The sequence below is a fragment of the Canis lupus genome, chromosome 30 (assembly GCF_003254725.2).
Source record: "Canis lupus dingo isolate Sandy chromosome 30, ASM325472v2, whole genome shotgun sequence".
NCBI classification, from domain to species: Eukaryota; Metazoa; Chordata; class Mammalia; order Carnivora; family Canidae; genus Canis; species Canis lupus.
Window position 1 is genome coordinate 27470265 of NC_064272.1, and position 27361 is coordinate 27497625.

General features: G+C 39.7%; 1 protein-coding gene across 9 annotated transcripts in view; it reads left to right on the forward strand.

The window, feature by feature from the left end:
- Positions 1 to 27361, forward strand: part of TLN2 (talin 2) — a 426878-nt gene that overhangs the window by 231816 nt on the left and 167701 nt on the right. For all 9 annotated transcript variants that reach the window (XM_025472602.3, XM_049104468.1, XM_049104470.1 and 6 more), the window contains 8 exons: positions 1731 to 1902; positions 3701 to 3798; positions 5001 to 5130; positions 6395 to 6547; positions 8350 to 8492; positions 10067 to 10194; positions 24256 to 24319; positions 25356 to 25460. In XM_025472602.3, coding sequence (XP_025328387.1) covers positions 1767 to 1902; positions 3701 to 3798; positions 5001 to 5130; positions 6395 to 6547; positions 8350 to 8492; positions 10067 to 10194; positions 24256 to 24319; positions 25356 to 25460 — 957 coding nt within the window. In that variant the 5' untranslated portion in view covers positions 1731 to 1766. The remainder of the gene's footprint in view (positions 1 to 1730; positions 1903 to 3700; positions 3799 to 5000; positions 5131 to 6394; positions 6548 to 8349; positions 8493 to 10066; positions 10195 to 24255; positions 24320 to 25355; positions 25461 to 27361) is intronic.

Sequence of the window (27361 nt, forward strand, 5' to 3'; positions counted from 1 at the left end):
AGTGGGGTAGACCCTTTCCTATATGGCTGTAAGAGTCCTTGATGTTATAGGTGGAAAATGACTGGATATTTTGAGCTCTTCTGCTAGGTCAGCAATCTAGCCACTACCCAGGCCGTAGTGAATTGATTCAGTGTGGGGAAGATTCCCAGTGAACACTGCTGTTGTTTATTGAGAACTGTATCTTGATATTTTTCAAGAAGTATTTTCACAGGCTAGTCATTCAAACATAAGTAGAGGTCAAAATGACTTTATAGTTGGACGGCCTAAATGATTGCTCTGCGTGTCTTTATGTATAGCAGCCTGCCTGGGGACACCAGAATATCTGTTTAAAAATGTCCTCTGTATCCAGTGGACCGGCAATCAATCAAGCATGTGAAGAAGTGATGCCCCAGAGGCACCCGCTCCCTGGGCTGGTCAGCCTGTGGCCCTCTCTGCCTCTTAGCTAGCTCAGTTGCTTCTTCACATTTATGTTCTTAAGTGGGAAGGGACTATCAAGGCAGCTGGGGTTCATGTTCACTGCTTGTGGGTTCTCTAAGAAAAGTTAAAGGATGAGAACTTGAAATTCCTGTGGATTTGTGTTCTCTCTGTAGTCCTGGGGTTCTAATAGGTGCTGACTGTGAAGTGCATTATTCTGTTTGCCACAATGACAGTCAGCCGGTGAGTCTGTGACTGTGAGTTTCTCAGATGCAGAGAAGAATCCTCCCTCTTGCCTCGTGCCTGAGGAACATGCATTTGATTGAGGCTGGCTTGGGTTGAGGGCAGGCAAAGATTCTGGCTACAGAATAAGTCAAAATAAGCCATTAGCCACCAACTCAAAGGAAATGAACTAAATTTTGGACTTAGGTTTTAAAAAGAAGTCATTTATGAAATAAAACCTAGGCTAGACCTGTGTACTTTCTAAAGTAGGATGTTGGGCTCCTATTGATAAACCTTTAGGGTTTAATTCTTTTAGGGGTTATACAGGGCTGTTACCATTGGGGCTTCTTTACTTGTGGGGAAACTGAAGAGTGGCCAGAGGGCCTTGCTTGGATTTACATAGGGTCCTGGTGTTGGAGTTGGGCCCAGATCCAAGTCTTCTGATACGAAGAGTAGTAGAACACTTTTACCCTGAGGAGCATCTATCTGTCCCTGTCCCCAGGAGTTGTGGGGAGAGAAACAGTGCATTGAGGCTGCTAACAGAAGCATCTTTAGGGGGTAGCTGTGGTACCCAAGGCTCTCTGCTTCTCACACTGAGGACGCCTTGTTGGAAACCCAAAGTAGGTAGGCACCATTGAGAAGGGGTCTTTTTTTTTTTATTATTATTTATTTATTTATTTATGATAGAGAGAGAGCGAGAGAGAGGCAGAGACATAGGCAGAGGGAGAAGCAGGCTCCATACACCAGGAGCCCGACGTGGGATTCGATCCCGGGTCTCCAGGATCATGCCCTGGGCCAAAGGCAGGCGCTAAACTGCTGTGCCACCCAGGGATCCCGAGAAGGGGTCTTGGTGAACTTCCACAGATCCTTTTTCCCTAGAGACTCGACTTGGTACTCTGTGATAGTGTCAACCCTGAGACTAGATGCTCTTGTCTTATTTAAAAATTTTTGAAATCATTTAATTTGTGCTTCTATCCAAAGCATTCTCTTTAATAGCTAGCTTATTCTTTCAATTATTTAAAGCTGATTTAGAATCTAGCAGTGTTTTTCAAGACTATTATGAATATCATGATTTGTCTCTTTGTGTTTTCCAGACATTCTAAGTGAGAATCTTCAAACCATTTAGGAAAATGGTGGCCCTGTCCTTAAAGATTTGTGTCCGCCACTGCAATGTGGTGAAGACCATGCAGTTTGAACCATCTACGGCTGTGTATGATGCATGTCGAGTCATTCGAGAACGGGTACCTGAGGCACAAACTGGCCAAGGTAGGCCAAGGTTATTCACTGGCTTATTGAAAAGTGTTTGTATGTTCTTTGCTTAGTAGCTAAAGAAATGGCTGCTCTTAGTGGTACTCAGGGCCACTAGTATATATGTTTCAAATGAAGTATCTTCTTAGCCTGAGCAGTACATACTTCCTGAGTGAGTCTTGTGATGTCAATGGCCACAGCTGCCACTGAATCATCATTGTCACACCCCTCATCATGACCCTTCCATACATCAGCATCGATCTCTATAGTTTACAAGACACTTTTTTGATAAGTCACTTCATTTGCCCTATAACATACAAATGAAGCTACTCTCAACAGTTACTGTGTTTGTCTCTCCTTCACTCTGTTTTCTGCATATGCAGCCTGAAGAAGGCTGGAACTGACATCAGGGCTCAGGGCAAGCCTTACATTTCAATTACTTTGAAGGGGCTATTTTATAAACTTGATCTCAAACCTGAAAGGGAGTAGGGAGCATCTATGTTTTGTTTCTTATTTCTTTAAACCACTGAGCACGTTTAATCCGAATTTGAAGAAAAGCCATGCATACAATTTTTATTTCTCAATTCCTTCTCTCTACATTTCCTTCCTTTATTTAGTGTTTGGTGCTTGAGAAATTGGGTTACTCCCAAATTAATAAGCCTTTATTATGAAAATGGGGTAAAACTTAAAAATTGGAAGCATGAAAATCAAATATTCAAAGATAGAGATAAACATTGATCTTCTCAAAGATGTCACAAAACTGCCAAACTTGTGACCTAAAAGCATTGTTTATGTTATTTAAAAACATTGTTATTTCTAGATTACCCAAAAATAAAAATAAAGTCACCCCACATTCCCAACCTTTCTTCAAATTCTGGTTCTCCAGTCATTTCTGGTGCCTAGCTCTGGTGAAGATCAAAACCTTTACAGATCTTGAAGTTGTTTTTCTAAGAAACAACAGGAGCTCAGACCATCATCTGGGCCTCTGAGGTTACCTTGAATCACATTCAGAAAGACAGAAGTCTTTATTTTACTGATTTAATTACAGTCTTTGAAGACATATTTATTTAAGTAGTCTCAGCATCCATCTTGGGGCTCAAACTCATGACCCCGAGATCAAGAGTTGCATGCTCTATTAACTGAGCCAGCCAGGAGCCCCAAAATAGAAATCTTTAGACAGGAAATGGTACTGGTTTCCTCTTGCCACCATGCTCTTGTACTTCCTGATCAGATTAAGGGATTTCTATGGAGAACAGAGTTCTATTTTCCAACTATATTCATAATTTAGTGGGATGGGGGACAGAGGCTTCATCTCACTGGGCCCTCCTGCTTACCTTTAGTAATGCTGTGTTAGGATGATGATGGAATTATTTAAAGTGTAAAGGCTCCATTGGCCTTCTTTGGCTGAGTGGCATTGGGCTTAATTGGTTACTTCCTTAGTTTCTCCATGGTCGTCTTGTCCTCCTTCACAGGTTCTCTGCCAGGTTTTTATATAGCAAGTGAAAGGGAACAAAGCTCAATTCAGAAATTAGAAATTTGGACCATTCTGTTCTTGATGTTTCTCTAAACTGTAGACACAGCTGCTGCCCACTGGTTTTAAGAATCACGAACCTTCTCTGTGGGTGTTGATGTTGCAGCTCAGGCTTCATTCCTCCTCTTGTGCTTTAGCCCCTTGGCTTGTTCATGTTGTCAAAACGAAACCTGTCTGGTGCAGAAGAATACCGACAGCCTGCCAAGTCAGCAGACTCAGGGTTTGAAGCTGGCGATGGCATCAGCAGCACTCTGTCTTTTATCCCCTCTTCTCTTTATCTTCCAGCTTCTGATTATGGGCTGTTTCTTTCTGATGAAGACCCTAGGAAAGGGATTTGGCTGGAAGCCGGCAGAACACTGGATTATTACATGTTGCGAAATGGGGTATGTTGTAGATTTTTTTCTTTTTTTTGGTCACTTGGTCTGTGGGCCTTCTATAGAAGCCAACATAGTAGTATTATACCTCAGAGAAAAAGGGAGACCCAACAGTCTATTCTGCATCAAGGGTCCCTTATTCATAGTTTTGACATGGTTGACTTTGTAAGGGCTGTTCAGGTAGTAATAGAAACTATCAGTAGTCCAAATTCTTGAAGCCCCACAGAGTAATTAAAGCAGCTTGGGGCTGGCTCTTCGTACATGCCTTGGTTGGGCTTGGTAGTTAGGAAATAAGATAGTGTCCTTCTGTAAGGATATAGGAAGTATCCTGGAGACTAATGATAAAAAGAAAGGGTAGATTAGAGGGAAAACAAAGAATTCCTAAAGGTAGTCAGAGATTAAATATTCATCAGTTTTGTTTTTGTAAAAGAAGGTCCATATTAGATGTAAGCTTGATAACAATCAGTTCAAGTGACAACAAAAAAATGGTTGTGTTTGGAATTTAGAGGTAGCGAGTAAAAAAGTGTTGTATATTCTGTTCAGCTTAACCTCAAAGATACTGGCTTTTAGTATATGGAATGCATGTATCAGATGGGTCACTATTCCATAAAGTGAGAATGAATTATGTGGTACCAATTAATTTTCCATTCATAAATCTATTGTTAGATGTAATTTAAAAAAAAAAGTCTCCTCTTTAAAAGTAACTTCCAACCTACTACCCCCATTTGATCTTGCCATTACTATAAAAACCATTTTGTGGCAAATCCCCACTCTAAAGAATTACAGGGGGGTATTATTTATTCCTCCATGACATAGATATTAAAAATTGCTTCTAACAGTGAGATAACTGGAGGAGTACACCACCGTCTTCTTCAGTGGCAAGTAAGAATTTTCCTCTGCTAGTCCTCATCAAAGCAGATCATCTACAGTCTTTTAGGAAGGCATAAGCTACTTTAAGCTTACAGAGATTAGTTTTCAAGAATTGTAAGCTATAAACAGTACTTCTTTGGGGGCAATGCCACCATCATATTTTAGGAGAGCTTGTTGGAGGCAGTTATTTAGCACTGGAGTTTATATATTAGTGACAAAAATCTCACGAGAACTTGGAGGAATTCAGAGTATGCTAGGGAAAATTCATTCTTTAAAGAACAGTGTCCAAATTAATGACCTGGTTTCCTAAGTCATGTGAAAAGTTTCTGTGGTTTCCCTAGGATATTTTGGAATATAAAAAGAAACAGAGACCTCAGAAAATCCGGATGCTGGATGGATCTGTGAAAACAGTGATGGTGGATGACTCCAAGACTGTTGGGGAACTCCTGGTTACTATTTGCAGCAGGATAGGTGAGTGTTCACATGCAGAAGTTCTGGTTCTGGTTTTGTCGTTAATTCCATGCCTGATCTTTTTTTCACCCCCATTTGACGACTTGCCAATCCTGAATGTGTCCTAGTTATTGATTTCTATCCAGTCCTAAGACAGTGTTGCTATTCCTTAGATAATGCAAACCCACTAACTGGTGTTGTAAACACTTGAACATCTCGCTGAGTTGAAATTGAGAATTTTATTTCCCTTTCAAAAACAAAAGGAATTTTAAAAAATATTTATTTACTTTAGAGAGAGCACGTGTGTGCATGCACACGAGAGTAGGCATGAATGGATAGAAGGGAAAGGCAGTGAGAGAATATCTCAACAGACTCCCCACTGAGTTCAGTGCCTGATACAGGGCTGGATCTCAGGACCCTGAGATTATGACCTGACCCAAAATCAAGAGTTAGACACTTAGCCAACTGAGCCACCCAGGCACCCCCCAAGAGGAATTTTTTAATTAAAAATAATATGATTTGAATCATATAATTCTAGTTTCCCTTCCATGGCTGAGATTCTCTATAAGCATCAATGACATCCAGTATTTCCTTGAAGACTGATAGGGATAGCCCGTACAGTTTTTAAATTTTTTTTTTATTTATTTATGATAGTCACAGAGAGAGAGAGAGGCAGAGACATAGGCAGAGGGAGAAGCAGCTCCATGCACCGGGAGCCCGACGTGGGATTCGATCCCGGGTCTCCAGGATCGTGCCCTGGGCCAAAGGCAGGCGCTAAACCGCTGCGCCACCCAGGGATCCCGCCTGTACAGTTTTGATTGCTACACAACTTTTCTTCTTGTAGCTTCTATTAATATCCACAAAAGAATAAGTCTGTCTCCTTTCTGCATGAAGCCCTTCAAATATTTGGAGAAAGTATCCTGCCCTGTCTTAGTCTTCTCTCTACCCAAAGGAAGACCAGTTGCTTTAGCCACTTGATTGACACAGTCTTGCCTTGTTCTTCATGGTCTAGACTGCTTATTTCTTGGAAATTAGAATTGAATGTGACATTTTCAATGTGGCTTCATTAGCTGAAAAACCTTCTTTTTGGCCAGAGTTATTTAATGTATACTCTGTGGATGGCCCCTGACCCTGAGCTTAGTAAAGCCTCTTTCTGTCCTTCACTACCAGGTACTCCGAGGAGGAGTCCCCGCAGGCACCCAGCGGGAAGGAGTGACAGCAGCATAATCGCTGTCCTAAATCCTAAATTACAAATTTATAAATTATCCTAAATTTATATTTTTAGGAATAACGAACTATGAAGAGTACTCTTTAATCCAAGAAACGATTGAAGAAAAGAAGGAGGAAGGGACGGGTACGCTAAAGAAAGACCGGACACTGTTGCGAGATGAGAGGAAAATGGAGAAGTTGAAGGCCAAGCTCCACACGGATGACGACTGTGAGTGTCTGTGAAGGGAGCGTCGCCCAGTGTGGGCGTGGTCAAGCCTCACTGCCCTTCCTTCACCTACATGACTCTGGGTGGGATTTTTCCCTTTGCTGTTGCTTCGTTCCATCTGTAAATACTTTAGTCTGTGACATGGATGGGCTTTTAAGGGAGGGAAGTGACCAGAGTGTCATTTCACACCTAAGAAAGTTATCTCTTAATGTGAAATATACAAATTATGTTCACAATGTCTTTTACAAAAGCTAATAATTCATTTAAACTGGGGTCCAAAAAAGACTGGACAGTGTAACAATTATTTTCATCTCAAACTTCTCCATCTCTCCCCCTACCCCTTGGAATTTCTGGGAAGAAGAAAACAGATTGTTATTTGTATCAAGTTTTCTACAGTCTGGATTTTATTGATTGTGGTATCCTCTGACATGGACTTCTGTCTCTCTTAATTCCTGAGATCTGGAAACTTGATCAGATTCATATGTATGTGTATACTTTCCAAGTGAAGACTCCTCCTTATGTGGTGGTGTGTACTTCCATCAGAGAGTTGTACTTGGTTGTTTCCTTTTTTGTGATATTAACAGCTATTAATGACCATTGCCCAGATCCATAATTTCCTGAGAGATTACAAAATGGTAATATCATTATAGGAGAGTCCTCTTCTGTGACTACACAGTTAATATTTGGAAAAGCCAGTATGTACACCCTGTGTATCCCCCAAGTATCCTATGTGCACCTGATTGCCCCACATCTCCTTCCTCCCTTCCTCCTCCCCCAATCAAGGATCTTACTTCATGCACAGTTCCTATAGACCTTCCCAGGCTCGCTTGCTCGCTCTTTATTCTTGCTGCTGCATTGGGAAGATGTCATCATTGATTGTCATTATGTTTATTGATCTTCAGTGCGGCTTTCATTTCCTCTGACCCTTTCTCCATTCCTTTTTTTTTTTTTTTCTGCCTCATTTGATTTCGAGTTACGTACTTATTTCCAAGTGAGACAATGGTAGACAAATCCCAAGGATTTTTATAATGTGCATGATACTCTCCCAGGTACCGTGGGAGATGAGATCACTCCCACACATTCCCTGTGCTAAAGTTGCTTAGAATCCAGTGAGGCTTATAATACTTACTCATAATGTGTGTGTGTGCTAAGCTCGGGGATGGGAATGAGAGCTGTGGAAAGTGTAGAGGGGTGGTCCATTTCTGTGTGCCCAGATAACAGGTGAGCGTTTTCTGAATGAGATCCAAGCAGGGCCACGGGTAGGGTTCTTCCTCCCCTGATCCCTTAGTTCCTGTTATATATATCCACCTCACCCCCACTGCCATCGTCCCTATCCAGTTACTTTTATTTTCCTTCCTTTTCCTTTTACAGGTGGTGGCAACTCAATATGCTCAGTTTATAAATTATTTCACCTAATGAGACTGAAGTATCCACTGTTGCCTTAAGGAAAATGCTAACTTAGTTGTCTTGGCATAAAGCATTGATTTTCTTATCCCCCCCCCCCCCCCCCCATGTTACAAGTTGACTGTGGGGCTTTAACAAACCTTTAGGAATGGCTGGAAATTTTCCCTCAGTTTTGTTTTTGTTTTTTGTTTTTGTTTTGTTTGTTGTTGTTGTTGTTTGGGGGTGTATTATGGTACACGATAGTATATGTGAAACTATTTTGCAGAATTAAAAAGCACAGTTCTAATATAAGTAACTAACTGAATATCAGCATTCCAGAAATCCACTTCTCTTTTGATAAACCCCTTCAAACCAAGAGGAAGAATAAATAGAGTTCTTTCATCTGCCTTATTGTGTTGCAGTAAATTGGCTGGATCACAGCCGAACATTCAGAGAACAAGGAGTAGATGAACATGAAACATTGCTGCTTAGACGGAAGTTCTTCTACTCTGATCAGAATGTGGACTCGAGAGACCCCGTGCAGCTGAACTTGCTTTATGTTCAGGTACAGCATTTAATGCTCAGTGAGGGTGGAGAGAATTCAGGAAGCTCCTGGCTGTGGCTTGTGATGAGCTGGAGCTCAGCTCCAGCTTCTGTGGTGTTTGTGATCTACAGTTAGCTTCCAGGGGGCGCTGTTGAGGGATTCCTCAAGTGTTTGGTTGTGGTACACATTGATGCTCCACAGCGAAAGAGAACCTTTCTCTGGCCTCCCAGATTGGGACCTGGTGGCCAGTACTAACTCTTTGCCTGACTTGGAGACATTTGACTGGCTCACCACTTGCAGTAAAGCTTTCTTAGCTAATATCTTAGGATACAAGTGAATATTGGTCAGAAAATCCATATTTCTCATTACCTGAAAGATAGTCTCTTCATAACCTTTTATGTCTTCACCATTAGCCTACTGTTGAGACTCAGACAAGTCATTTAACTTCTCAGAATTCGCAGTTTCCCAATATGTAAGATGTTGACTTCATATCAGACTGTCCTCAGTCTTTTCTTCGGCTCGAGGAAAACCTGATCTTTCTTTTTTCATTGTTTTCTTCCCTCCTTCCCTTTCCTCTCCTTCCATTTACCTAGTTATCTACCCATAGAAATAATGCAGGAGGTCACTAAAATGTTGTCATGGCATCATCTGTGTTTGTAAATAAAGTTTTATTGAAACAGAGCTCATTTGTTTGTGTTACACATTGGTAAACCCCTTCCATATCATGTAACTGCTTACATATTGCCCGTGGCTCTTTTCCTCTTTCAGTGGCAGAGTTGAGTAGTTGTGACAGAGACCATATGCCCCGCAAGGTCTAATAAGTTTATACTGTCTGGCCTTTCACAGGACAAATTAGCTAACCTCTGAGTCCGTGGGTACCAGAATGCCATGGAGGGAGGGGGCTGGGAGGCAGAAAGGAGGAGAACAAGGCACCAAGAAAATGCTTGGTTTAAGACTCAGAGCCATAGCTTAGAGTATCTGCTGGTGAGTGGTCTGGGAATCATTTAACTAGAGAAAGAAAAGACAAGAATAAAATAGCAACAGCAGTGCTGGATCAGGAACTGAGAGAAGAACTTCAGACACGGTGAGTTCCTGATTCTAGGACTATGCATTTTGTCTATTTCACTTAAATGGCTGTAGTGTTGAGTTACTATCTCTCTCCCCCTGCCACCACATTACATTACATTGGCCTTTATCTTGGGATGGGGATTGGATTGATTTTACCTCTAGGTAATTTTTCTGTTAGCTTTAATGATTTAGGGCCATAAAAAGTATATTGTGAATCACAAGGATTTCCCTTTGCCTCTTTATTTTTCATGATCACTTCTACCTTCCTTGATGATATTAAAGCTTTAGTTTTCTCTGGATACTGCTGATGTTTTCTATCTATAGGCAGTTTGAGGAAAGGACTTGTTTTCCCTTTGCCTCATTCCTCCTGTGCCACAATCACCCGCAGTGTCCTGGCTGTGTCCTATTTGGCTGGCTCTCTCCCTTGCCACACAGAGGGGATGCACTCAGATGCAGGAATGTGTCCCTGGAGAGTATGCATGGCTCCCCCAAGCTCCTGATGCTTTTTGCTTCCTCTTGTCTTTCAGGCTCGGGATGACATCCTGAATGGCTCCCACCCCGTCTCCTTCGAGAAAGCTTGTGAGTTTGGAGGATTTCAAGCCCAGATACAATTTGGACCTCACGTGGAACATAAACACAAACCTGGATTCTTAGAGTAAATAACCTCTTGGGGTTTTTTTCCTCTTTTCTCCTCACTATTTATTTTTGAGCCAGCTACATAAAATACATACCCTAGCTTCAGTCAGTTGTAGGGTTGTTAATTTTGCCTCAGTTGAGTAGATGATCACATCTGTGGATGTTGGAGATAGCAAAGAGGCCTGGAAATTCAGTGCTGGAATGACTGTGATGATTACTCCTCCAAGTTCTGGCAGAAGGTGATTCCATGGAGACCACAATCTTTAGCATCCTGCTAAGACATTGTCTCTCTGTCCTGGGATATCTCTGGAGTTGAGGAACTCAGGACCTCCGTCTTGTGAAATCTCTTCCCATTAGAACATTCCTTCTTCATATGAGGCCAGATTTTCTCATCTTTAATTTCTTTTCAATATTCTCCTATATTAGAACATCAGAGCATAAAAGAGCTTCACCTTCTTTATTACGATCTTAAGACTTCTTCATTGCTCTGAAAGTGCATCTGGTCTTTGGTTCTCTTGCATACATCTGGTCTTTGGTTCTCTTGCATAAAATGATGGAGTGTTTTGGGAGAGAGCTCAATATTTGGAGATTTGAGAGAAAACAAACCTACAGATAAATCATGGCCTCACAGAACATGGACCTTAGGGCTGGATTTCCTAGAAATACATAGCAGACAGGCCAAACCACACATAGACTCCTTTTGTTAAAAGTCCTCTTGCCTTCTGTTTTGTTCAGCTTCTCCAAGAGTTTGATGTATTTCTTCCTCTGGTAACATTCCTTTACCTGCTCCCCACCCCAACCCCCTACCCCTGGCACTTTTTTCTCTTCTGCTTCCTCTTAGAGCAGATGAAACATTTGGCTAAGCCCCCTCCACCACTCCTCACAAATACTCAGTGTCTTGACATGATCAGTATCCTGCTATCACTTAAAGTACAACTTGTAGAAGCTTTGATAGTGGGACCTGACCTGAAGGCCAGTTAGGAGCCAACATCACTTTTCTATAGGATATGCCAACATAGGATGTGTTGAGTAGGGCATCCATTGCATTACGTCCAAGTGTATTGAGGGGAGAGGATCACATAAGTGCTTCTATGGTCCTTGGCCCCACTTTTACTCTGGTGGGAAGTAATTGGGACCAGCATATGTCCTAGAGTAAGAAGAAAATCTGACTTCTTTCCTGGTAGTAGAGATGCTTGGCCAACATGGTGTTGGTTCTAAACTGAGTTGTGACCAAAAATTCTCTACCCTGTGGCTAATGAATCCCAAGGAGACTTTCCAAAGTGATGCTTTAGTCTAGAGTATACTGTGCAGTGACCTTGTGTCTGAGAATGACTCTACACATGTCCTGTCACTGACTTTGTTTATATCCTCCAAATAAATCATGTGGCCAAATGTTCCTCAGGACCCATTTCTACCCAATCAGTCTGGTTTCCTTCCTTCAGGAACCATGGGAAGTTGGCCTTTCTCTTTTCTGTGATACCCGAGATGACTTACTTGTATGGGGATTACAAACGGTATCATAGCATTGATATTACTATTACAGTATCTTCTGCAGTTTGGGGCCTATGGAATGCTGCACACCTACACTCCACTAAAGATGCCCCTTGTTTTAACTCTGGTAGGCAAGATTACATAATCGTATTCAGTCAGTTTCCTTTTTTTCTGAGATTATAATATGAAGCTCGTGCCTCTAGTGGTATGTGTATCCTTATGCAGGTTCCAAATTAAAACAAGCTTATGCCTAGTGGCAATTATTTTTCCTTATGAATATGATTTACTTTTTAATTAGACCAAATCTAGTCTAGGTAACGAGGCATTTTCATTTTATGTAGATGTTTAATTGTATACATTATTGCATGTATTGTACAGGTAAAATTTCCTGAGGATATTCATCTCCTCTTAATTAAAACAAAACGACGGGGTCACATTTCCCTGACTACATATTGGAAATTCAGAATCTGTTCAGGGATAATAAGCCGGAGCCGTCCCTGGTGACTGGCTGGGCCATGTTTGCCAGCCCTTGTTTTCCTCCAGCTAGCTTTCATATGTGCTATCCACTTGAATGAATTCAGAGTTTAAGAGAAAAAAAAAAAAGTAGAGAGGTTAGACTTGTCACAGAACCAGGTTGAAGATACAGCCAGGCCACAATATCACTTGCATAGCTTCTGGATGAGGTACATTCGCGAGTACGTGTCTTACTTGTTTGAAAATTTGTATAGCACTTTTGCTCAAGTCTGCCTATTGTGGACATTTCTATAAGGCCTTCCACATCCTTCTACAGACCCTTTAATGGTTTCTGGACTCAGTACCACCGAGGTGAAAGTATTTATTTAGAACAATGAAAATCAAAGACTATATAAGATTTTCAGAGTTTTCAGAGATTTAAGGACTATTGACTGTTCCCTGTCTACTCTATATGGGGAAAATAGGTGTGAGAGAGACAGAGATGGAAATAAGGTACAGAACCAGAAGAAAGAGCTAGGAGCCAGAAAACAGCCAGTTCTCCCAAATCTAGTCTGATGTACTCGATCTGCATGACACTTTCCTTCAAGTCCTCTGCGAAGAGTTTCAGAAAGGAATATTTCATCGGAGCATGAAATATGCACAACACAATCCAGTAATTATGTATATACTTCCTGCTCTTCTAAGTTCAGAAAATGATTGCAGAAAGCCTGCTGCATGGTGTTCTTTAACTCTGTGAGGACTTCATGTGTATGGAGATGGAGAGGTGGAGTAGGAGGGACAGAGAGAGAGAGAAGCAGAGTCCCTGCTGAGCAAAGGAGCCTGATGCCAGGGCTCCATCCCAGGACCCTGAAATTATGACCTCCTTTGAAGGCAAATGCTTAACCAACTGAGCCCCCCTTTAAAGGCACCCTTAAATCTAACTATTAATAAGGATTCTTGTATTGTCTAGCTCTATAGTATTTCTAAAAGACATACTTTTATTTTAAGGACACAGGAAACTTTAAAGACACATAGAAAATGATGTCCCAGGAAACTGGTTAAAACTGGAGAGGCTGTATTTAATGTCACACAAAGTAGGCTGTAAGACGAAGAAAACCTAAGTAAAAACAGAGAAGGTCATTACAAAGATAGACTCATTTGCCGGGATGATAAATTGTGAACCTGTGTGCACCTGACATTACTTAAGAATATTTAAAGGAAAGATAGAGTATAAGGAGAACTTCAGATATGAAATTTCAGTGGAATAATTTAACATATTTTCCTCAATGATGAGAAGAACAAGATGAAAACAAAGAAAGAAATTGTTTTAGTCAAAAGAAAGTAATGAAATTGAAATCATAAAATTAACACAACCCAAAGCTGCTGTTTGGAAAAATAAATCTGTAAATCTCTGGTAAGTTTGATCAAGAAAAAAACAAGCAGAAAAAGACAAAGAGTAATAAGCATTATTGGTAATGAAAATGGGGCAGAACTTCAGATAAAGAGATTTTAAAAATCATAAGAGAATGAAATGAAAGCTTGAAGCCAAAAAAATTGAAAATTAAAAATGGGTGATGAGAAAATCTGAGTAGATCTCTAATCTTGAAAGAAATTGCCTTATCAGTTTGAAATAAACCGCACAAAACAACAAATGAAAACTTAGGTCCAAGTTATTTTAGAGAATAGAAAGAAAATTTTAAAAACCCCTCCTCAACTTAATTTGGAACTAGTAGAATCAAATACCAAAATTGAATATAGATGTGGAAAACTTTTAAACTGGATAGAGATGCCCTCCCCCAAATCAATAAAACATTAACAGAATCCAACATGACATGTATTTAGATGTAGCTGCAAGTTAGAACTAGTATCTTCTAAGGATATAACATTTATTGAACAATTTATGGCATGCCTTCTAGGCACTGGAGTTGGAATAATGTAAAAATACAATTATTTCTGCCCTTGTGAAACCTACATTCTAGTACAGAGGAGCAGATAATAAGTAAACATAAAGAAAAAGATGAATAATTTCAGAATTAGAAAAATGGAACTGTCATTATTTAAAGATGATAGGATTATCTGCATATGTAATCCACTCAGTCTACAGAGAAAGTTCTTAGAGCTAATAAGAGTAAAGTCCCTGGAAAAAAGGTAAATATATAACTGCTTATCATTACCTAGTTCCAAACAATAGTATTCGTACTCACCTACAGGACTGTAGAACAAAATTACATGTACATATACTATTTTAAAGTTATATATAAAATCATGTATTATATTTTAAGTTTAAAAAGGTAGACCTTTTGTAACCAAAAGTATGATTTATCTGTGAATAGAGGTATCTAAAAAAAAACTCTAGGATCTAACCAATGAAATGATAAAATTCATTGAAGAGAATAAATGAAGTGGTTTGTTACATTAATTTAAATTGATATTTTTGTTCCATTAAATACCTAGAAGTGGGATTGTTGAATTGGAATAGGTGAAGGGGATTAAAGGTACACAAACTTTGTTACAAAGTAAATAGGTCATGGGAATAAAATGTATAGCATAGGGAAATATAGTCAATGATATTGTAATAACTTTGGTGACAGATTATCTTATTGCAGGGGTCATTTTGTAATGTGTAAAAATATCAAATCACTATGATGTATATCTGAAACTAATAGGACATTGTATGTTATACTTCAGTAAGTAAAAACTTATGTATATTTCAATAAAACTGCTAAAAAATTAATATGCATTAGGACTCAAGAATGACCAAGGTTAATTGAAGGACTCACCCAAATACCCCATTTCTTACAAAGCTATAGTAATTAAAATACTCTATTACTGATACTGGGTGATAAGAGTTCTAAAGATTGATAAACATCTTTATTAAAATTAAAATAATAGGAAAAATATATTACCAAATTGAGTGAAGCTCCAGAGTGTGGGAAGAAGAAATTTGCATGTTTGCAATATATACTATGAAGAACTACTATTCAGAAATAATTAAAAAGAAAAAAAAGGGGAAGGGCCTGGGTACCTCAGTCGGTTAAGTGGCTGACTCTTGTTTTTGGCTCAGGTTGTCATCTTAGTATCATCATCAAATTCTGCACCAGGCATGGAGCCTCCTTAAGACTCTCCCTCTGGAAAAAAATAAAAATAAAAGATTCTCCCTCTGGCACTCCCTACCGCCTGCCCCTGTGCACGTGTGCAGGTTGCACACGCTCTCAGAAAAACAAAACTAAGAAAATGACCACCCAGGATAGCAACAGGTACTTACGAGGAAATTCAACTGGCTTATGAAGATATGGAAAAATATTCAGCCTCATAAGTAAACCAAATGCAAAATCAATAAGAATGTAGCATTTCATGTCTATTAGATGGGCACAAATTTAAATATATGAAAACATCAAAGTACTTTACAGAGGAAACAAGACATTTCAGAGAATGAATTCGGTAAATTTAAAAATACAAAGAAATAATAGATTTATAGGTACAAGGAGAAGTAGGACCATAATCAAACATGCATGGAAACTATAAGAAAGTGCAGTTAAGGAGAGAAAGAAGGATGGTATGTGATTTCAGCTAAATCTCTAATCTATTTCTTTAAAAATAAATAGCAATCATAAAGCAAATATGACAATATGTATTTCCAAGGTTTTCTACAATTAACAATTTTTTAGAAACCGTCACAAAGAGTACATGTGAGGTGAGAAAGCTTGTTTGTATTCACTGAATCTGGATCTCTGACATCTGGCAAAGCAAAATTACCAGGCCTTGAGGTTCAGACAGCAAGAGTTCATGGCTCTGCTGCAGGGGAGGTGACCCAGTGGTTGGATGCAGGCAGGTGGGGAGCGGGCTAGGACCTCTCTCAGCCTTGATGACCATAGCCCCTAGTCCTTTCGACATGTGCCTGGGATGTACCTACTGAAAGAACAAAGCAACCCAATCTATGAACCTCTGTTGAAGAATTCAGAGTGGACTTGGAAGTTTTTCACCACAAACTTAACACAATTAAGTCAACAAAGCTTTTGACGCAGTAGTAGGGGGCCTCGAGTCAGTTTTTCTCTTGGCATTTATTCAAACTCCTATTCCTCCTTTGGAGTTAGTCTTCAGAATAATTTGGCTATAGATCGTGTTTTCAAACTAATGGTGAAGGAGGCATTTCAGCTTGTGTGTTTCATCAGCTCTGCCTTAACCTCCTGTTCCTCACCCCTACCACCACCTCCACCACCCCCACCCCGTGGGGCTCCCATCAGTTTGAGGAGGTCATGGCCATCCAGTGGTACCTTCACTTTACCTGCTAGCAGCAGCCTCCTTATGTTGGTGCCTACCTCCCTAGTTATTTTCAGACTCCAGAACTTTCAAACCAGGTACCACTGAACTGATCTCATTCCATGTGCCTCTTAAGCCCTTCGATGGGTTCCTGTCTTTAGATAAAAGGGCACTGGGATTGGTTCTGGAGCACAGAACTGCTGTGTGGGTGAGGTTAGGTCCTCAAACCATTTCCTGAGCTTCTCCCATGCTGTTGTCTTTACTTTCCACCTCTTCCCCCCACTAAGTGCTTTCCAGCTCAACAGATGTTTCCTTTCTCCCACTTCTTCACCGCAGTTAGCCAGGTCTTAACCAGTACCCTCAGTCATGCAGGTATGTTCATCTTTGCATCTGGCTTCTAATTCAAGTGTGTCTAATCCATCATTTGAGCTTTCAGCTCAGTGTTGCTAGTGGTTCTCCAACGTCAGCATACATCAGAGTCATCCAGAGAGCTTGATAATACTGCAGTGCCTCATCTCCAGAGCCTCTCATTCAGCTGGTCTAGGACAAAGGCTAAAGCTTGGCACTTCTGACACATTCCCAGGTGGTACTAATGCTGCTGGGCCTCGGAGCCACATTTTAAGAACCTTACGTGATACAAAATTTGAGATGTTATTGTTGGTCATTTGGTGACTGTCCATGAAGGCTGGACTAAGGAAATCTGGGTGTTCCGGTGTCCTGTGGCTGATAATGTCCCTGCTGTACCTCACTACCTACCTCCCTTCTAAGCTTCCACCCTTGCTGGATAAACACCTGATTCCTTTGTTGCTCCATTTATGAGCAATAACACTCCTAGGAAGGAGGCCTATGTTCTTTTTTTTTCTTTTTAACTTTTTTTTTTTTTTTAAAGATTTATTTATTCATGAGAGACACAGGCAGAGGGAGAAGCAGGCTCCATGCAGGGAGCCTGACGTGGGACTCGATCGCAGGTCTCCAGGATCACACCCTGGGCTGAAGGCGGCGCTAAACCCCCGAGCCACACAGGCTGCCCCCTATGTTCTTTTTAGACTCTCACACCAGCTCAGAGAAGTGGTGACTTGCCTGTGGACATGTACTTGTGGCAACTCTGGGATGGATGAGAAGTAGTTCACATTTCCCCCAAATCACAGCTGACTCTCATGTAGTTGTATACTTCTTGCTAGAGTATAGAACATTTATAGGACCCTTTAAAAAAATATTTTATTTATTTATTCATGAGAGACACACAGAGAGAGAGAGGCAGAGACACAGGCAGAGGGAGAAGCAGGCTCCATGCAAGAAGCCCGATGTGGGACTCGATCCCAGGACTCCAGGATCATGCCCTGGGCCGAAGGTGGCGCTAAACTGCTCAGCCACCCGGGCTGCCCTATAGGACCCTTCTTTTGGAATTACTTGAACAAACAGATTTAATTTTATAAAAGAAAATGAGGTTTCGTGAACATCTAGATTTGAATCAAAACCCTGAACCCCCAAACGTGTTAAGTTCTCCTTCTCTCATTTAATGGCTTCTGGGTATTTTTTTAAAAATTGACACTCTTTAATTTTTACCATTATCTGATTGGATATTTCTCTTGTCCTAATCTTTGTTCCAAGGTTCTGAAATACTGATCACATATTATGTCTTTTGACTAAAGGGTAGTTCGGAGGGACCAGAGTGTTGAATAGGTAGGAGCATGGTCTCTGGAGACCATAGATGAGGCTTAAGTTGATGGCTGTGATTGTGGGCAATATAGTGTCACTGAACCTCATGTTCTTTGTACAAAATGGGATATTTTCTTGCATGGGCTTTTGCCAGAATTTAATTGACTTATACATGTAAAGCACCCGAAAGAGTGTTTGACTTTCAGTAAACAGCTGTTGATAGCAGAAAGTCTCTATCAACATGGTTTCGACTGTCGATAATCCAAAAAGACATTTAAAGTACAGAATCCATGGGGCACCTGGGTGGCTCAGTCAGATGAGTGGCTCAGGTCATTTTAGGGTCCTGGGATAAAGCCCTGTGTTGGGCTCCATGCTCAGCAGAGAGTCTGCTTCAGGATTCTCTCTTCCTCCCTTTGACCCTCCCTCTGCTTGCACACACTCACTCGCTTTCAATTCTTAGACATCATGGATTCTGTATTTTTTTTTAATCTCTGTGAAACACTATAATTAAACTTTCAACCTAACATTTACTTACTCATCTTTTGATGAAACACCGAAGATTTTTCTTGGTGTAGATCCCCTGGTTGGGGTTCTGTATTCTTTTCCTTGTATGAACCACATTATCTAGGAGAGAATTTAAAGACCATCCTGGAGCAATCTGAGGGTGAGCTATTTTTAGATTTTCATGATTTTTTTTCTTTTTAGTATTTTATAGTTGTCTCACATCTAATAACTTTTGGAAATATTTATCTTAAGCATTCAGTAGCTTTCTTTTTGTACTCTGTTAGCGGTTTATGGGCTCTGTTGGTTTATTACATTATTATGTGATGCATGGCCAACAGCAAAAGTGGAGAACAAATACAGCTGACTTGGCGAGAACAGAAGTGGGGCTCGTGAGAGAAGAATTTACTGGCTGTAAATTTTCAACTTCCCAAGGATCTTCGGGTATAAGAAGAGCTTGGACTCGCCTGCCCTTTTAGTGAAGAGGAAGATCTGTTCTTACACTGCTCAGAAAAGGTGCTATTAAAAGGCTGGTGGTAGCCTTTGGTGGAGGAGACTCCTTCCCTTTTAAAGTGGGAATACTGAAGGAGGCAATGGGAGGGACTTTGCTTGGCCAGAGCTTGCTTAATTAAGAGAGAAATTTCCAATCAGGTTTGACATTCTGACCCATTTTCTCAAAGAAGGCTGACAGATTTCACTTGTATGCCTGTCCCAGATGCTTAAGAGCTTTCCAGGCTTGGGGTTGGTAATCAAAACAACAAGTGAGCTGGAACTGCTGCATTGCTGGCTGGCAGGCAGTGATGACAGGCTGCATGCTCCTTCCAGCTTCAAGCTGACACTGTGCACTTTGCTGATTTATTGGGGAAAAATACATGCCACACATGGGCACACATACACTTCATATTTTAAAATACTGTACGATAAATGCCCAAATCAACTCCTGTGACATCAAGAGTAACACCTCTAGTGCAAGCTTTTGGAAGTTGTTTTTTGTACCTGCTGAAAAATGGGAGGGTTAATTTGCAGAGTTGGGATAGAAGGCAGCTTGTTGCCACACAGAACTTTCTTGCCATTAATGCCCAACATATTCTAACCCTGCCTGGTCCCTAGACCCTGTCATCTGGCAAGGTCCCCCTTGGTTGGTAGCCTAGCACATACTGTCCAGTGGCCCACTTGTGATGCTTTTTCACTATCATTTTCAGTGTGCTTTGGGGGAAAACTTCTGAAACATCTGGGCTGTCAGGTGGGTCTGCTCTTGTTCTGGGAGGTCAGAGGCTCCGGGTACTAACAAGTCCCATGACCTCAGCTACGTTACTTATTTCTCTGTGACTCTGTTTGTTTGTTTGTTTGTTGTGGCATTGGTGCCTTCCAGTGACCAATTCCATTTTTGTCCATGGAGTCACTTAATCATAGAAATCCACTGTGCTGCTGCTTACATATTTCTTAGACCCTACCTCTCCTGCCTCTTGAGAAATCCAGATTGTTCTGCCACTAGACCCCTGAAATTCCAGAAAATGTACTTACAACTTTTGTTAATAGAAATAGTTTGCAAGTTGACCAGACTCCATTTTTCAAGTGTTAATATAGTCAGGATCTGGCCTTACCCTACCTCCCCTCTACTTTTTTGCTGGGGTATTTGAAAACAAATTCCAGGCAGTGTATTATTTCATCTATAGATACTTCAGTATGTTTTCCTGACAAATAAAAAAATTTTTTTTTAAATTTCTAACCTATGCAACCACAAATCTGTCCTAACACCTAACAAAATTAACAGTAAATCTGTAATACCACCTAATATCCAGTCTGTTAAATTCATCCCCCACCCCCACTGGTCTCTCAAAAATACCAGTTTTACTTAATATCAGGATTTAAGCAAGGCCTACAAATTTTTTTTTGGTTGACACTTTTTTTTTTTAAAGAAAAGTTTTATTGAGATGCAGTGCGCATACCTTATAATTTACCCATTTATGATGTATGATTCCTTTTTTTAGTGTATTCACAAGATTGAGCAGCCATCACACAATCTAATTTCACTTTTTATTTATTTATTTATTTATTTATTTATTTATTTATTTATTTATTTCAATCTAATTTTATAGTACTTTTTTCCCTCCTGATATAAGCCTTGTGTCTGTTAGCAGCCACTCCTCAGTAACCCCACGCCCATCCCCAGCCTGTGCAAGCACTGATCCTAGCTATCTCTATAGATTTGCTTATTTTGTACTTTTCGTATAAGTGGAGTCACACAATTTATGGTCTCTTTTGATGAGTTTCTTTCACTTAGCAGTGTTTCCATGTTGGAGTTTATATCATACTTCATTCCTTTTTATTGCTGAGTAATGCTCTATTGTATGGATCAACTACATTTTATATACCCATTCATCAGTTGACTGGACATTTGCGCTGTCTATCTTTTGGCTATTAGGAATACTATTATAAACACTCATGTACAAATGTTTGGACATGTTTTCGTTTTTCCTGGATATGAGCCCAGGAGTAGAATTGCTGTTTAGTATTTTGAGGAACTACCAGGTTGTTTTCCACGGCAGCTGCACCATTTTCCATTCCCACCAGCAATGTATGACAATTCCAATTCCTCCATATCCTCACCAGCACTTGTTGTGCATCTTTTGTATTGTAGCCACCTTAGTGGGTGTGTGGTATCATACTGTAACTTTTCTTTGAATTGCTCTGTTGATTACTAAAGTTATATTTTCATGTGCTTTTGGCCAATTGTATTTCTTTGGAAAAAGGTTTCTATAGATAACCTCAACCCCCTTTTATTTTATTTTTTTTAATTTTTATTTATTTATGATAGTCACATATTGAGAGAGAGAGGCAGAGACATAGGCAGAGGGAGAAGCAGGCTCCCATGCACCGGGAGCCCGATGTGGGATTCGATCCCCGGTCTCCAGGATCGCGCCCTGGGCCAAAGGCAGGCGCTAAACCGCTGCGCCACCCAGGGATCCTCCAACCCCCTTTTAAAATTGTATTGGCTTTTCATTGCTAAGTTGTAAGTTCATACATATTCAGAACGTAGGTCCCTTATCAGATACTTAATTTGCAACATTTTCTCCCATTCTCTGAGCTGCTTCTTCACTTTCTTGGTGATATCACTTGGAGTTCCAAATTTTTCATTCTGATATAGTCCTACTTATTTTTTCTTTTGCTGCATGTACTTTGGTATTATATCTAAAGTGTTGGCCTGACTCCAGGTCATAGAGATTTACTCCTGTATTCTAAGAGTTTTACAGTTTTAGCTTAAATATAGGTCTCTAATACATTTTGAGTTAATTTTTGTGTTTGGTGTGAAGTAGAGGATCCAATTTCATTGTTTTGCTCCTGGATATCCAGTTGTCTCAGCATCATTTGTTAAAAGGACTATTCTTTTCCCATTGAAAATCAACTCATTGTTAAAGATTAATTTCTAGACTCTTGATTCTATTCCACTAAACTGTCTATTCTTATGTCAGTATTCCACTGTCTTTATTACTGTAGTTTTGTAGTAAATACGTTTTTTTGAAACTTGATTAACCTGTTACTGTTTCCTCTTTTTCACATCTAACACCAAGCCATTTATTTGTGAGGAACTTGGGCTATTTTTATAGAAATGACCTACCATTGTATCCTGATGGTGTCACTTAACATGTTCTTCTCTCTCTTTATAAACTAATATTTAGATCTAGCATCTTAATTAAATTCAGGTTAAAGTATATATTTTTTATTGCCAAGAATACTTCCTGGAGAGTGCTCTATACTTTCTATTGCATTAGTTAGGAGGCATATGTTGTCGGGGTTATCCCACTTTTATTAATAGTAAAATTGATTAAGTGGGTTTGAATCAGACTGAACTATTACTATAAAGTTCTCCATTAACTTGTCACTTAATTGGTTTTAGCAGCTACTCAGGCATATTTTGATCTATTGCTTATTTCAATAGGAGCTATAAAATGATGACTTTGGACTCCTTTTATTCCTTCTGTATTTGTTAACTTTGTTAGTTTCCATTTATCAGTTTCCAGTTGGGATTGGTGGCCTAGCCACCTGCTAAGGTGGCCCATGATTACTTTAAAGGACTTTTATGGGATTTTATATGTCTGTGTTTTTACCCATTGCAGTCGTCATTCTTTCTGATACTTTAATTACCCCATCACAAGAAATTAACTATATGATGTGTAGGATTTTCTTGGAAATAATCCAGTGCAGGGGATAGGGTGAAGGAGTAGATGAGTCAGGAATGGCTGTGCATTAAAATTGTTGGAGCTGGATGGTGGGTTCATTATATTGTTCTCTCTTCCTTTGTATAAGGTTTAAAAAAAAATCATCCTGTTATTGGCCAGTGATTACCCCCTTGATGCCAGTCTAGTGTCATTTTGATAGCTTCTTTGATCTCAGGCATAAGAAGCCCCAAGAACATTTGATACATTTCCTGCCCCAGAGTTAGAATCAATCACTTCTCCAGGGATCCCTGATTCCTTTTTAGTGGGAAATGGTATTCAGAGGCTGACTGAGGCCCTGACAATGCCACCAGATGGTCCTTGCCCTTAGCTTCCTCAGTAGACACACTAAAAAATGTGTTCCAGGAAAAGAATGAATCAGACATTCAGGTCAGTATTTCCAATTCAAACGAAAGACTACAAGGTTTTCATTTTTTTTTTTTTTTGCTTTATTTTAATCTATTTCATGCTAAAAAGTTTTATTTCTAATAGCTAAAATTATTACGCATTTAATTTACTCTATTTATGACATCCTACTTCTATATAATGTAATAACCTAATTTTATAGTATGTGTGTATTTATATGTTTAGAGAGAAGAGGGTATAGTTTTAAAATAATATCAATATTTGATATGTCTTCTCTGGTTTATTTTATCTTTAAGACATATCTCACTAGGGATGTACAGTGAAAAGAGTTTTTCAAAGTTATTTGAAATCATTTTTCTTCTGTGGTTATGCAATCAACTTGATACACTGCTAAGTTCATTTGTTTCAGTTTGCTTTAGATTTTTAGGTGTTGAGTTTTTCCCCTCTGTGATTTCAGAGTGGCTCTAAAGTGATAACTGTAACACAGGGGATATCCAGAGGTTTTGTTTCTGTCCTTGTTCCCTTCTTTCTTTTTCCCAAAAAGAATCATTTAAATTAGTACTAGATGTATATTTGTATTGTTTTAAAAATGCATATATGTTTTTAAAGATTTACTTATGTATTTTAGAAAGAGCCTGCACACATGCGTGTGCAAGATTAGGGGGAAGAGCAAAGGGAGACAGTCTTCAGACTCCTCTCTGAGCATGGAATCTGACATGGGGCCCCATCTCATGATCCATGAGATCATGACCTGAGCTGAAACCAAGAATCAGATGCTTAAGTGACTGAGCCACCCTTGCACCCCTAAAAATGTGTATTAGCCATATAAAATGAAAAACACTTTCCTCCCTTTATCACAAAGGATAGCATACTGTACACTCTTTTATCTTTTGCTTTGGTACTTTACAGCAAATCATGGAAGTTCTTTCTTCTTTGTTAGTTTGATCCTTTTTGTCAGACTGGTTTTATATTTGTGTCCTATTTTTTAAGTGTATGGTGGGATGTGGCAGTCTGTTTTTAATTGTTCCATAAAATACTGGGAGAGTTAGTGACTTCACTGAGTTGTACAAAAAGTCTCTTCTTTCCTCCTCATCATAGAGTAAATGGCTTTTCTTTTTTATTTTCTCTCTCAGTCTAAAGGAATTCCTGCCCAAAGAATACATCAAGCAGAGAGGAGCTGAAAAGAGAATATTTCAGGTATTGGAAATGTACAGAACTTTATTATTCTCCTCACTCCCTAGCCTCATCTATTAGTATGAGAAGGGCCTCAGCACATGATAGTTTCATATCCCATGCATGTACTCTGCTTATATAATAAATGATTAGTGACTCAAGAGTAAAGAAGCTGACAGTTCTACTTTGGGCAGATTTATTATCTTAATCCATACCTTCTTGCTAAAGGTTACTTAGTCCTTCTGAGAAAAATGTGCATACATTTAATTTCAAAGGCATTATATCTTGGTAGTGTCAAAACAAGGTGATTTGCTATTAAAATGCCCTGTAAAAGCAGCTCCAAGTAGCTTCTTTGTCCTGATATTTGTTTTTTTGAAGCTTAGAATTTGGAAACTGGTGTCTTTTTTTTAAAATTCAGGGGTTTTTCCCTAAAAGGCAGAGAGTTTTCTCTTCCAGGCAAACAGTAAGAAAAGCCCTATCATCAACTTTGCCATAAAACTATCACTCCTGTGAATCCAAAATATTAAAGTCTCCTTTGTTATTGAAATGTAAGTATAAGTTGAAGTAGAAATTTCATGTGTTTAAAATGCACACAGTCTTTTTTCTAAGCACTCTGACATGCGGGCATTTATATATCCTGCTCTTTGAAAAGCCATATATTTTGGATGGATGTTAGAATGATGCCTCTCCTGGAGAACATTGTTTTAGATCTCATTGAAAGCATTGGTCCTGAACCTTTAGGGATATGGAGTTCTTCCAAAAGTGAATTGCCCCTTTGGACTCTGGTCTACCATGCTGCACAGCAGGAATTGTTGCATATGGGAGTAAAATCTCTAGGGAGTTTGGACTCCTGTTTTAGTTAAGAAGCCCTGCATTCAACCTTTCTCTATGCTCTGATCCTTGGTCAGCTGGTACATGTGTCACAGAGGGGTCTCTCCAACACAAGCATTGATGATTGATCATTCATAGCAACTATACGTGCCATGTATCATAACCACCTCTGCCAAGTCCACCTGCTGGCAGAACTGCAATAACTGGTCCTTGCTGCTGTCACTTGTAGGAGCATAAGAACTGTGGAGAGATGAGCGAAATAGAAGCCAAGGTCAAGTATGTCAAACTCGCCAGATCCCTCCGGACATATGGTGTGTCCTTTTTCCTGGTGAAGGTAAGTTGGGCAGGGTGCAGAGGATGTTTGCCTCTGCCACCTCTTCTATTAAAGTGTTTGCTGTCAAGCTTGCTCTGTTGTCCCGAGACCCCTAGCATTTGCCGAGGCAGCATCTGGCCAGTGGTCACTTGAGTTTAACCATGGGACAGACATGAAGCATGTAAGCTATAAGGCTGGTGAGTGATCCTGGCCACCCGTTGGGCCTCCAGGCATTTGTGTCTTGTCTTGGCACACTGTCGCTGCTATAAAGTCACTGAAGGACTGCATTTATGTCTACTTGTTATCACTTTACTCTGAAAATGTTTCACTTAAGATTAATGAGAGTGCTCTGGACTAAGTGAAGGCTGTTGATCACTGCATATCGAATTGAATCGATGTAGTAAATGCAGCACGCACTTTGTATACTTTTAGGTGGGCTTTGGGATTTTCTGTGGCCTTCAGATCTGATTTCATGGGAATTGTTTGCCTTCCTACTAGAGGGAAAGAGATGGGTCTTTGAAATTCAAGACCAAGGCCCTTGATGGGTGTGTTCTTAGGTGGACTGATAAGTACTCTTATTAGCTTCATTTGTACACCTTGACCTCACACACTCTATTTTAGTCATCTCACTAATAGGTTTCATTGATTTCCACTTGTTTTGCTGTGACTCTTGGCTCCTTGCCTCTTGCCCTTGGCCCTGAAAGAAAACTCCACCATGTGGTGAAGTTTCTCATGTTACTTAAGGCAGAGGAGAGTGTTACCAACTGTGCTCTAGCTGTCTCCAGGGACAGAAGTCCCAAGGCCAGAGTTCGGGTGGTTTAAGAAGATTACTTTCCTCACTGCTAAAGAGAACTAGAGAAAAAGAAAGTTATTCTGTCCCCTAGGATGTTTATGGGGGAAGAGATACTTTTCTTGACTCTACTCCTCATTGGAAAAAGCTGCTTCATTTGGGATGAGGAGCAACAAAGATAGTACACTGAAGAAGGGGACACACTTCATGCTGATGAGTTACTTAAGCCAGGTAGCTCTTAGTTTTACACCCAGAAATGCTGGGACTCTTGCAAATGATGAAAGCATAGGTGAATCACTTTGTTACTCAGAAAAATCTTTTGGAAGTTGAATTTTTCACATTTAGTGTGAGTCTTAAAGTATCAGTGAATTTTTGAATGGGGCTGATGTCTTGTAGGTACAATGGCTCCATTTCTCTGGAATGACTCTGCTGCCTTAGCTGAAGTGAGCCCATCTAAACTGTAGTCACCTGCTTTCATCATCCTAGTTTACCCACCCTCACCATGAGCCGATGGTGAGATCTGCTTGTTTTAGAAGAAAAACACTGCTTTCCATTTATTATTATTCCAAAGAACGGTAGATGGCAGATGAATTGCAGTACCTATAGGGACAAAGATTAAACAAATTCTGAGCATGTCCAATGCTTTGGTCTCAGTTTCCATGCTTTCTTTCTTGAGTTTTTCTGTAGTCCTTTATGTATGAAATTCATCTCTTGTATTCATATTGTTTTCCACTAATACCATCACACATGATAGTCAGTTTCAGTGATGTGCATATAGGTCAATAAATTTATAGAGCACAGATCTTCTGGTTATTGCAAAGTTTTGTAGATTTGGTTAAATGAAAACTTCTTTTACAAAAGTATTTAAGGCAAAATAAAGTAATGAAAATTTCCTTTCTTCCTCCCTTCTTTTCTTTTTTTCCATCTCTCTCTCTTTCTCTCTTTCTCTCTCTCTTTCTCTTTTTAACTTGCATGCCTTTGAAGAAAAGCCAGGATCAACTTTCATATATGTATTAGATGTATATGTTTTGGTTTTCCTTAGTGGTTTTTTTTTTTTTTTTTTTTGGTTACTTGATGAAAGTGAGCACCCTGCTCACTTTAATTTTTTGCTCAGTGGTCTTACTTATATACA